General features: G+C 45.3%; 1 protein-coding gene across 30 annotated transcripts in view; it reads right to left on the bottom strand.

The window, feature by feature from the left end:
* Nucleotides 1–12083, bottom strand: part of HTR2C (5-hydroxytryptamine receptor 2C) — a 119132-nt gene that overhangs the window by 14098 nt on the left and 92951 nt on the right. For 7 of the 30 annotated variants that reach the window (XR_007509421.1, XR_007509422.1, XR_007509409.1 and 4 more), the window contains exons 6-9: nucleotides 9350–10155; nucleotides 4198–8683; nucleotides 3003–3182; nucleotides 2647–2766 (exon numbers count right to left, since the gene is read on the bottom strand). Coding sequence is in view for 1 of the 30 variants with exons in the window: in XM_049827534.1 (XP_049683491.1) it covers nucleotides 9323–10155 (833 nt within the window). In the remaining 29 variants the exon portion in view is untranslated. Of the gene's footprint in view, nucleotides 1–699; nucleotides 2767–3002; nucleotides 3183–4197; nucleotides 10156–12083 lie in introns of those variants that run through there. The other 23 variants (XR_007509419.1, XR_007509418.1, XR_007509417.1 and 20 more) reach the window with 13 other exon arrangements.

Below are 12083 nucleotides of genomic sequence, written 5' to 3'. Positions count from 1 at the left end.
ACACTCCACAGAGAGCTGAGTGCAGGCACATCCTTAAGCATGGGGGGTTGACAAGCATAGTGGCAGCCCTGCTGCGGTCCCTGATGATGTATGCACTCATCTCTGAATGCAAGGAGACCTGCACAGCATCTCTGCCTTCTCTGAGATATTAAGCATGAATATGATATGAATTAGGCTACATTGCTCTGCCTTTGCTGGAAGGTGCCCAAGTTCCTGCAGCTGCAGTGGTGGGGGTTAAGCCATGGTCATCAGCGATCATCCGCAAACTATGTTTTTTCTTTCCTTGCCTGGGAAGCTGTGAATGGAGGTGGTAAAGGCATGTCACACCTTTCGTGTGCTTGGATGTCCCAGCTTACCAAAGCACCAGGGACTTGCAGGAATCATTTTCATTTAGGAAAAAACCCAGGTAATAAATATCAGGCGTTTTTTTACAAACCAGGGAATCACCTTCCTTTAATAGAATTCACTTATCAGGTATCTTTACGATTTAAAAACAAACGAAGGGTGGCAGAACGTTCTTCACTGGAATTCATGCAGGGGTGGAGAAAACATGCATACCAAACAGAAACATGATGTTCTTGGGGGACGAAGCTCTGTATTTCAAGGCTAAAATCTGTCAACACATCAGTCCCTCACCACCCAGGCACAGGGTCAGGCTCAGAGCACTGAAGAGCTATTTATCTGCCTACATTTGGAAAAAAAGGTTGCACTGGAATGTAAGCCAGAAAAACTGAAGATGGCAAGTGCCCCATGTGAACATGTGCCGTTGTAAGCGTCCAACCATCCCCAGCTCTGTCCTGCTTCGGATCTGCTGTCGATCCTCCTGTGTGCCAACTGCTGTAGTAGTCCACAGCAAGCCTTTTCTGCCAGTCTGCTTGTGCAAAACCTGATCTTCACAAGGATTGCAGCCTCCCGGGTGCCTTTGGACATGTCGACCTCCGCTCCTCAAGCGCCCTTCCCTGTGTGGCCATGACACACATGTGCAACTTCAGTAACAGCAAACAGATGCAAAGGGTGTGTTAAACCACCCGGCGCATACAGCTTTCTGCATGGAATGGCTACAGAAAATTTACATGGGAGAAGAAACCAGAGACAACACATGCAGGATCCCATCCTGCCTCTAGGTACCCAACCATCCTTTGTACCCTCACAGGGTCTGACTGCAGAGCTGGGGCTGCCCAGGGAACCTGGGAGAGCCACTGTGCCTCCCAGAGGTCCCCACCTGATGCATAACGCCCATAGTCCTTGCATTTTACCTGATGATGTTCCAGCTCTTAACTGTTGAACTGGAAATATGTCCCAACACTTGGGACCCTCAAATTGGTCTTGGCTGGTAGCTGCCCAGAAGTTTGTGTGCATGCTGCCTATTTATTTAGAAACACTCACACTGAGAAAACAATAACCTTGGTGCCTACCAGGTTCAGCTGAGTCCACTTTTAACAACAGAGAGCTTAAAAGGCCAACAACACAATTTATTTTACTGAAGCAAAAGCATGAAGTTCCTGGCTGCACAGTTGGAAATGCAGTGACAAAGAAAAGTATTAAAAAAGTCAGACAGTGCAAGCACAAAGCAGACTCTCAGCCCTTAAAGCTGCTCACCAGTGTTTTCTCAACTACACCAGCTAATGGCAGCCCAACAGGACATTACCTCAACACTGTGTCTCTCCAGAGCAGACTGACTGGCTCCAATAAAACTCAATGAAAATGCTGTTGTGGGTAAATAAAACTTACGTGACTGCATGCAGTCAGGCTTGGGGTAGCCAAGCTGGTTGATTCTGGATGCTTCTGAGAAGGCAAATGAAATATTGCTCCATACAATTTGGGGCTGGCTCAGGGCTAGGAACACACAGCCTTCACGATCCCTTCACTTCATATTGTCCTACTTGCAGGAGATGTACTGACTTGGCATGGCCTCGCCTGCCTTCCTCCAAAATTGCAGCATTTTTCATAGCTTTGCTAGGACTTAGAAGGACTGTAGCACAAAAACAGTGTTCTTGCTTCAAGATGTTTTTTCCTCCCACGCTTTGGGACACATCGCTGGGGAGGTCAGAGGTGCTGCCGTGCAGATGGCTGGCTTGGTGCCGGAGCCCTGTCAGACAGGAGGCTGAGGACATAAGGGCTGAGCTGGACCCTCCTGCTGTACCACTATAGCATAAATTCCTGCATGAATGCAAGAGCTGAGCCCTCAATAAGCTTTTTGGTTGCCGTTACTGCTGTCTCACCAGAAAGTGCAGTCCCAGACCTGGAATACTCCATTTTTTAGAAACCTGCTTCTAATTTCTAGTTTATTTCTGGCCCTTTTTGTATACCAATGTTTTCCTCTAGCCTAAATAGCTCCTCTCCCTCCTTAGTCAGAACAAGCATTCCCTGATGTCCTGATGGAGAGCTTTCTTCACCCATCTTCGGCTGCTAGGAGGAACAAGCCAAGCTCTCTACCCTCTTCTCATTAAAAAGGTTCTCTATGCCCCTGCCTGGACTTGTGTTCCCCCACTGTGCCTATTACCAGGGCTGCTGCTCAGGTCCAACACGTAGTCCCACCTATTTTTTTAAAGCAGAAGTGCCAACTAACTACAGCGCAACAGGCAATCACATTCATTTACCCTCAAGGAGTAAAGGTCTGGCTAAGGAAAAACACCAATTGTTCACCATGGTTTGCTGCATCAGCTGCTTTGTTGCATGAAGTCAGTAACGCATCCCACCACTTTGCTAAATGCCGTCATAGAACAGCCTGGTAGAGGATGCAGGCAGTTTTCTCTTCAGCAACACCTAGAACACCAAATGCTTATTTGAGGGCTAGCTCACCTGTGTGCCAGCCTTGTGGCTGCGCTGCAAAAAGAAGGGGGAGTGCTTAGCTGAGGGGGCTGGACATTGTCATGGCTTCATAGGTGAGTCACTGCCACCTGTGGATCCTCTCTGAAGACATTTTGGGACATGAACTATTGGTGCCTACAGGGGAGGAACCTGGGACACAGCTGAGATGTCAGCTGGGCATTTGCACTTACCTGTTGCTTTGAGCAGTATCATGATCTTTGGCAAATGTGAGCTCTGCAGGAGAGGCACTGAAGTCTTCCTCCCCAAAAAGTTGCATCAGAGCTGTTCTAGCCTTCAGTCAGGGAAAAGGACCCTGAATAAGATCTTCAGTGGCTTTGATAAACAACCATCACCAGCACCCGCCTGTTTTTCTGCAGGAGGAGACACTAACATAAGCAGCACACACAAATGTAAAACTGCTCTGAACTTTAAAAAATGCATCCAGGCAGTGGTCTAACAGGCACCAGCCTACAGATCGTTTTTAGTGTATAAGCAATTAAAATACCTCAAAATGCCACAATTAGATCCTATTAAAAACATATGTTGGATAATTAGGCTGTATTTTAATTAAACATTAATTTATCCTATTTGTTGAACTAATGATTCAAGCACGGGAAAGTTCGGAACAGTGGATTTAACATGCCCCTGTGTGATGCTGCATGATTCATTTTTCAAGTCACCTAAGTGTTAGTAGCCCACTGGAGTGACAAAGCAGCAGCCATTGACCCAGGAAACTGCTGGGGAAATTGTATTTACATGCTAAGAGATCCTTCATTTTGGGGGGACACGGAACATAAGGCAACATTCATGAGACATGTAATACATAACAAGGATTGCTTCACAGTCTCAATTTTCCACGATAATTTTTCACCCATTGGCTGCTGTAAGCAGTCTGTATAATTCTCTTGTTTTCACCACGCCAGAGCAATCAGAGTTACTGGACTTTTGTCGCTGCTAGACACTTACCCACTCGCTAGGCCCCCTCCCAAATCTTTCAAGTTGTGGCCCAGGAGGCCAGGCTTTTGCAACCTTTTCTGCAGTTGCGCTGCTCAGCACAGAGTGGAGTAAATCCCGCTGGGCACCGTGCCAGGACACGCTGTGCCCGGTTGTAAAAACAAGCTCCCTCCTGGAGGGAGTGTGCGGGAGGGCTGCCTGGAGCAAGGTGCAGATCGGGGCACCCTGCGCTGCCAGGCTCCCTCCCGATGCGCCAACATACCCTTCTGCCGTCAGCAGAACCCATGGTTTAGGACAGTTTTAAGCAAAATTTTTCTGCGTGTAGCTCATGCACTTGACTGTTTGTTAAAGATCTTCTGGTGTAGTACTTTAATCGGCAGGCATGCCTTGCTGCATTGATTATCTGTCTCCTACATATCTAAAATCACTCACCTGAAGACTCTCCACCTCCATGTTGTTATGGGATTGCAGCATCCCTGCACAGCGGAAAGGGAATGACACATCACAGGTATTTTGTCAACTTCTGACAGCTTCAGAGCACAAGTTCCAGTGTGGGTAAAAGCAAACAAGCAGAAGACCTGAGACTTAAAAGAAAATGAGGGAGAGGCAGAACAGTCAATAACAACTTCATAGTTAAAAATAAAAAAATAGAGCATTTTTTGGTACATGCACACCCACCACTACATTACCACTGGAACAGCCCACATTTCACAGTGACACCTACAGCTGCATTTGATCTCCCCATCACAGGTTTCCTCGCCAGCCGTTCAGCTATTCCCATTTTTTCAAGGGAAGACGGAAGCATGATGACATCTCCTGTTGCTCTCTGGGGACTCTGGGATGTGTGTGTTCATGTGTGCAGATGTGTGCGTACATCTGTCTATCTCTGTTCTTTTGCTGCACCTGCCCAAGGCTTGGTGGTCTTTGTATGCTTTTTCCCAGGAAAAAGCTTCTGATGCCTTTCTGGCCCAGTCTGAAATGGAGACAAAGCCACGTGCAGTTCTTGGCTTGGCATATAGCTATCCTAATGATACTGTGACCCAGGGAGGAAACCCATCCAAGAGACATCTGCATCTTTATCACATGACGGACGCTGCTTTTGGAATGCCAGATTAGCATAATTTGTCTGCAAGAATATCAGACACCCTTCATTAGCTCAAAGCTATTTCTGAAGAGCTGCTTGTGGTTTGCTTTTTTTCCTTAAAATATGTTTTTTCTTTGGAATTTGGCTCTCCATATCCAGGGCCCTCATGGCTCCAGCACATCAGATGACTGCAGTCAGCCTGCTGACTTGGAAAGGAAGAGCACTGGCTGTGCTCCACGCCAGTGATGAACCTCTTTGCAGGGCGGTTCAGAAGAAAGGCACTAATGGTTGACGTGAGTGTCTACAGAGAAAAAGGCACTAACCATACTGTTCACACTGACTACTCACACATCACCTAACATTAGCATCTTTAAATTATCACTCAGATAAAAACTACTGCTTACTCACAAGTCATTAAAACAAGGAGAGCCATGCTGAGGTGGGATGTCTCGAGGCTCCTCAGCATTGGCTATGAACTGTATTGCCTCCCAAATGCCACAGCCTCTGGGTACCTGCTCTTATCTTCAGCGAGCACAGAACTGAAGGAGCAGGCCCTTGTCCTCAAAGGACAGCCTTTGAGGCCCTCAGAGATCCCCAGGCCACCGTGGCTGACTTCATGGATGCTGCGCCCCAGACTTGGCTGTGTGGGGCAATATGCCACAGACGTAGACGAGCCAGCTCAGGTCTGGAAGCCAGGTTCCGCAGCCACAAGGCTTTGTGCCTGATCAAATGTGGCCAGCCTTGCTTCTGGCCTCTGGTGGGGAAGGCTGCAAGCCCCTACAGCTCAGGAAGGTGCTAGTTCAGGGGCTGACCCCACAAGTCGACTCCCCCGATGCCAGTCAAACAGGGTGGTCTGTCTGCTGGGTCGGAGCCTCTACATGCACGCTCGTCTCGCAGGCAGCCTGCCTGCACATCTCCCATCTGTTTGGGAAGCAAAGCAACCAACATGTTTCAGCCTACAGCACCATTTCCAGGGAACTATATTCACTTGTTCAGTCCAAACCCAAAACAAAACACCACCACACATGCTATTCATAAGACGAAACCATACCTGAGCCGAGGTTTGAGGACTTACACAAAAAGTCCAGCGGGTACTCCCATCAGGCAGCCCCAGGGCAGGGCTTCTTGAGGCACCACTGTGGGTGATGGCTACAGCTCAGGAGAAACAAAGCTGCTGTGGGGACAACCTGACTTTGGTTAAGTTGCAGAGAACTAAATCCATTCTTCAAATTGAGGTAATTTTAAAAAAGTCATTTTTAACAGTTATTCCTGGAGGGAGCAAGGAGAAGAGGGGGAATAGTTTATCACTGTCTTCATATTTAACAAGTTTTGGGGTTGGAAGTGTTGGGGTATCTGCTGACACTAATTTCTGTGATGAAGCAACTGCAGGCCATACTTGAAGCGTGGGAGGAGAAACAAAAGTTATCCTCATCCTTATCCTCATTTTTTGTTGTTGTTTTATCTTTTGGTCAGGACATGGTTTTCACTCAGGAAAGGTTTTAATTGGGGACAGATGAAAGAAAGAGAGGGCACGTTCATTTATTTATTTTCTGATAGACCATGAAAAAAAATTAAGAGTGGTTAAACCAACAAACTTTCTTTAATAAATAAATAGCAGCATCACAAAACCCTGATGTGAATGACCCAAAGGAAGTTGGGTAAGTGACAGTATTTAACCATTCACAAAAATGTGATCACCCGCTGGCTGGGAGAGAACGCAGGCGCTGTAAGGCAGTCCCCTTGTCTGTTTATCCAAACAAGTGACATATATCAGAATGGGTCCAGCTGAGTAGCCACAGTTGACATATTTACAGTTCTGGTGCTGAATTTTTTAAAAACATTTATAAAAATTCTGTAAATTCTCTGTTCAATTCCCATTATTTACATCCAAATAGAGTAGGTTCCCTTTTTGCCCATACAACAGAACCAGCAAAGATAAGACATGAAGGCTCCTATATTAAGAGAATGCCTGTGTGTGGACTTATATGGAGTTTGAGATGCTGTGGAAAATGAGCTATTCATACATATGCTAGAAGCTACTGTAATTCAACTTATTGCTAAATGCTTTCAAAGTCTGTGGTTGGCTTTTAAATATGTATATATGTATATATATGTACATACTCACACATATATATACACACACATATACATGTTTGGAAAAGATGTGCTATGAATTCACCCAAGGAAAAAAAGAACTTAAAAAGCAATGTGATCTTTCTGATTTTTCTGTACTGTTTGAGATAAACAAATTTGACTCAGAGCAAAGGGCAGTCACTGAAGGCACAAGTTTGTGTCTCTGGCCAGTCCTTTTCCCACTGGTTACCAGAACTTTTTGGAGAGGCAAGTGGATTCCTGAGCACTGAAGCCCGTGGTGGCATCAGCAGGCTGGCACATGGTGCATCTCTGCTGCCTTCTGCAAGCAGTAAGCTACACTCCACACCTGGATACCTCGCCTGCCTGCATGGAAGTACTATGGGTTTTTCCCAGGAGGGGACGAGGGAGAAGAGAAGACCATCAACTTCTACACATCAAGCCGGGCGCAACACAGCAGCAGATGCAACCCGTATGTTGTGTTTCTGTAGTGGCCTCAGCGAGGCTGTAGCTGTACACGGCAATGCAACAGGACAGTGTTACGCTAAAGCACTAGCAGAATTCTCCATTTCTTCTACAAGTTAATTTTGGTGGGATGAACACAGCAAGCTTAGAGTATAAGCAGTTCATGTTAGTAAAATGCAATTTATCCATGCCTAGTGTAAGCTTTTCAGTTCTAAGGATTTTCATAGCCAGAGGCTGTCAGTGATGCTAAATGCATCCATGTTAGATGGGCACTGCAGCATTTGTGCATTAGTTAAATGAAGATGTAAAAACCTTATGGGTGATATGTGGCATTAGGCAATACTCTACAGAAGGAAAATTGCATGAGAGGCATCACCCCAGAGGCACACTGCCAGAAAGACACGATGCCTTGGACGGTTTGTCTACACAGGAACACAGAGGAAAATTAATTCAAATTATACATGCTGTGAATTAAAAGCAGATTACTTAAACTGTATTAAATCCCAATGTGGGTGCTTTCATTAAGATGTAAGCAGTGTTAATATGATATACTATAATTGACTTTGGGAGTGAAATGGAATAAATAAAATTTAAAAGTTAATCCAGATTAATCTTCCATGTAGACCAGCTCGAGGTCTGCTTCCTTCCTGTCCCTGGTCATCGTTTGCTTTTGAACCACATCACCAGCAAATGATTCCAGTTACATGCTCTGTCCAGCTCTGCCCACCTCCTCCTGAGGCAGGGGAAATGAGCAGGGATCCTCGTTCATGCCTCTCTCCCAGCATACTCCAGGGAGGTGTATCCTGTACCTCACAGCCTGACCCGACCAGCATCACACACAGAGCAGCTTCTGCTCTACACCCAAAGCAGTGTTTTATCACCAGCACTGCAAGTCCCAGGATGATGAAAAACAAAAGCAATTGCTAAACAAGCTAAGGAATAAATAGATGTGAGGACTGAGAAGACAAGAGCCCTTACAAAGCCAGAGAGCTCTTCTCCAGGTCAACCAAAGACCCTGATCATCCAAGCAATCTGTGAAGGCAGTGCCATCCACACTGAGCACAGCTTGCTCCATCCCAGAGCTGATGATTATCTACAAGACCAGAGGAGGGCTTTTTATAAATCTGAGGCCCTCCATTTATAAAATGGTTGAAGCAGATAACTGGCGTTCGCTTTGTTTCTCATGCTTCTTCTCCAAGTGTGCAAGTGATCCCAGCCAGGATCGCAAAACCACACCAGAACTGCATTCCCCACCTTCCTTAGGGGAGCCGGAGCCTCCTGGGGAATGGAAAGAAAACAGCAGGATTTGAGAGGGATTTAAAATTTAACAGAGGTCCCTTGAAGAGCAAGATTGCCCCAGTATGGCAGCAAGCCACTACCCGTAAGAGGACATGTCTGGCCAGGTGCCTGCACAGCTGCTATGCTTTCATGATGTCTCTCTGCCAGGTTTCTGTACAGTCTTTACACGGCACAAATAGGGGTGAGGATTTAAAGTATATATTTACTGTCAACTTGAAAAAGAAAGTTATACTGACCAAGTCTAATAGCATGTATTTGATATATAACTATTAACGTGCCATTCTGGACTCCAGCAAATGCCACCTGAGATAAATATTCAGCATTTTTGTTCATGCACTGGAAGAAGAATTCAAACATTTTGTCCATGACATATGCAAAGTAACTAATAGTTCTGATCTAGTATTAACAGTAAATATAGAACCTTAAACTTCACTGCAGTATATTAATATATATGGTTTTAAGTACTGGACTGGAAAGACAACTCTTTTTTTTCTTTAAAAAAAAAGAAGCTTTGTTCAGAATGCAATATTTACATTGTCCTTTGACCAACACTTAACATTTTTACACAATATATTTTGGCTACAGATACACTGTAGCAAAAGACTGTGTGAGCCACCTTTACACACAGCTCACTCTTTCACTTACAACATTACAGCTGTTTATGGAGAGCTCTGAAGTCCCTGGTTGCATTTCAAGGCCCTCCTCAACTTCATCTAGTTCCATGCTATTGAGTTCATTGCCATTTCGATAACTAGTTAAAGTCAGATCCTTCCCATATAAAGCTGTTGAAGCAACATTCAGACACTGATTCTGCCGCAGCGCTGATTTTTTACTGGTCTTGTATTGGCAACGGATGTAATTGGAAAAAGCCCTGCGGTATGTTTTGTTGAAGAGTGTGTATACGAGGGGATTAATCCCAGAGCAAACATACCCCACCCAAACAAACACATCAAGGAGTTCACTCAAGAGGTCTTTATCACAGGCTTCCTTGCAAAGGACAGACATGACATTAGTGATGAAAAATGGGCACCACATGATGAGGAATAAAAAGAAGACGATGCCCAGGACCTTGGAGGCTCTTCGCTCGTTGTTGATGGACTGCATAGTTCCTTTCCGAAAAAGCACTGCCTCCTTATTTACAGGAGAGTTCAAGTGAGATGCTCCCTCATGATTGTGAAGCATTGAAATGTTCTCTGTGTTGTTTTCCTTCTTGAGGCAGTTTACGCTGCTCCTCCTCTGCTTGGGCACCTCACCACACATGAACACCGTTGCCTGTCTCTGCAGCACCTGGACGGTCAGGCAATACGTGATCACCATGATGATGAGAGGGATGAAGAACGCCATGAAGGATCCAATGAGGACGAAGTTCTCGTCATTGAGGACACAGGTCCCATTTACGAACACTCTGGAGTCATCCTGCAAACCAATGACCGGAATGGGCATAGATATCCCTAGAAGAAGGAGACCAAAAAGGAGACGGTTACCTGGACGGACAGGGCTCCAAAGAGGCAGCAGAGATGACGCAGGTCCTGCATGCATTCAGCCTGCTGCCTAAAGCTGTTCAAAAGAGAAGTTCCTACTCCCAGATGGAAGGGAAAACCTCATGTAACAACACTCCTGGGAGTGCAGCTCCAGGGCATGAACACTCTCAGCTGGGAACAGCTGCAGCTTTCCTGCACTCCACAGCCGACACAGCAAATGCAGCATAACTCCTTTATTAAGTTCTTTTTCTAGCATTAATTGTGATTTGTGGGTGTAGAAAGGGCAGTCATTATCCTGCTCTGTTCCAGCTGGCCTGCCAGTTTGGGGGCGGGGGGGGATAGTAGCAAATTTTAAAGAGGAAAATTATCAAAATGCAAAAGAATTACAGCTATAAAGATTTAGAAGCAAGTTTCTTAAAGACGTTAAAATAATCATGATAGAAAATTGGCCACTTTTTCCATGGCATCATGGACCCATGGAAGAAAAGCTCCTGGCTTTCTGAGTCCTTATCAGAAACTTTAGTGCAAGCAGACGGTGGTCTCCACAAGCTCTGCCTGCCCAGGCATTTCATCCACAAGCAGGGTGAAACTTAAAAGTACCATAAAGACAGTCTTGCTTGAATTCTTAGAGGAGGCAATTACAGAGTCAAATGACAAGGCTGCCTGATTCCTATCCCTCTATCTTGAATACAGGGCTAAAAACTGGAACAACAGACAACATGAAAGTAGAAAGGTGTAACTAAAATGGTAATCAGATTGACATGACAGTCTGAAATCAGAACCCCAGCTACAAACCCTCTGGCTGAAAGGAAGGAAACTTTAAATGACTCAATTATAATAATAACTAGAGCACAGCTTCCAGCTACTCCTAAGCACTAAGCAGACTAATAAGCCTCAGGAATCACTGCACTTGCCAAGGCAGTTTCTCTTGTATCCTGGTAGCACAGCACTTTTTACAGTCACGGACTTAAGGGCAGACAAGTGAGATTAAGAACACTTTGCATCCCTTTTCCTCTTCAGCATCGTCTAGCACAGCTTGTTAGCCCAGGATTTCAGGACATCAGGCCTTCCTGAAGCAGAAGCAGGAGTCCTGCGTGGAGGATCTCTGCAGATGGCTATGTGTCCATGCACACAGGCAGAGCAGACAGCAGGTCAAGCCCGGAGCACGACTGTCCAGGACTGCACATAGTAGTCTGCACACACGGCTAGCGTCTGACTTGTCTCTTACAGAGTGAAGGAATGAAAGAATGAAAGCATTTTGAATAGCTCTAATTCAGATGCATTTACTTAATGTCCTCCAACACTGTTTTCCTCTAAGGAATATGTATCTGCATACCAGCTCTATTCTAGCTTGTGAAAGTCATCAGCAATTTACTGTGGGGACAGAAAGAAGAGGGAATACAGTACTCATGCCAGAGTACTGGATCTCACTGGAATATTTTTCATGTGTACTGAGATCCAAACTTTGTCCCTTGATCTGTGGAGCTCAGTCCCACACCAGGTCAGACCCGAAACCTTCCAAAGAAATCTCTCTAGACACAGCCAAAAACCAACAAAAGCAACAACATATTTTGGAATATCACAACCTATGTGTGAGAACGTGGAAAAGACATGGTGGGCCAGATCTAGTTAGACCATCATGGGTTCATCTAGCCCTGTCTCGTGTCCTTGGCAGGTACCAGAAGTTTAGGGCCATGGTACAAAATGGGGCAGCTGTCAGCATTATAGCTTAGAGAATTCCACAGCAAGAAGTTGGATCCACACCTTGTTTTTAAAATAACCTTTGAGACCTATCTTCTGTGAATTCTTGATCTCATTTATAACTCTACAATACTCAGTGGCATTCAGTTCCACAACCTATCTGTTTGTCATGTGAACAAAGTGTTTCTTGCTCATTT

Source organism: Accipiter gentilis, chromosome 24 (assembly GCF_929443795.1).
Source record: "Accipiter gentilis chromosome 24, bAccGen1.1, whole genome shotgun sequence".
NCBI classification, from domain to species: Eukaryota; Metazoa; Chordata; class Aves; order Accipitriformes; family Accipitridae; genus Astur; species Astur gentilis.
This window is presented reverse-complemented; position numbering and strand designations above follow the sequence as displayed.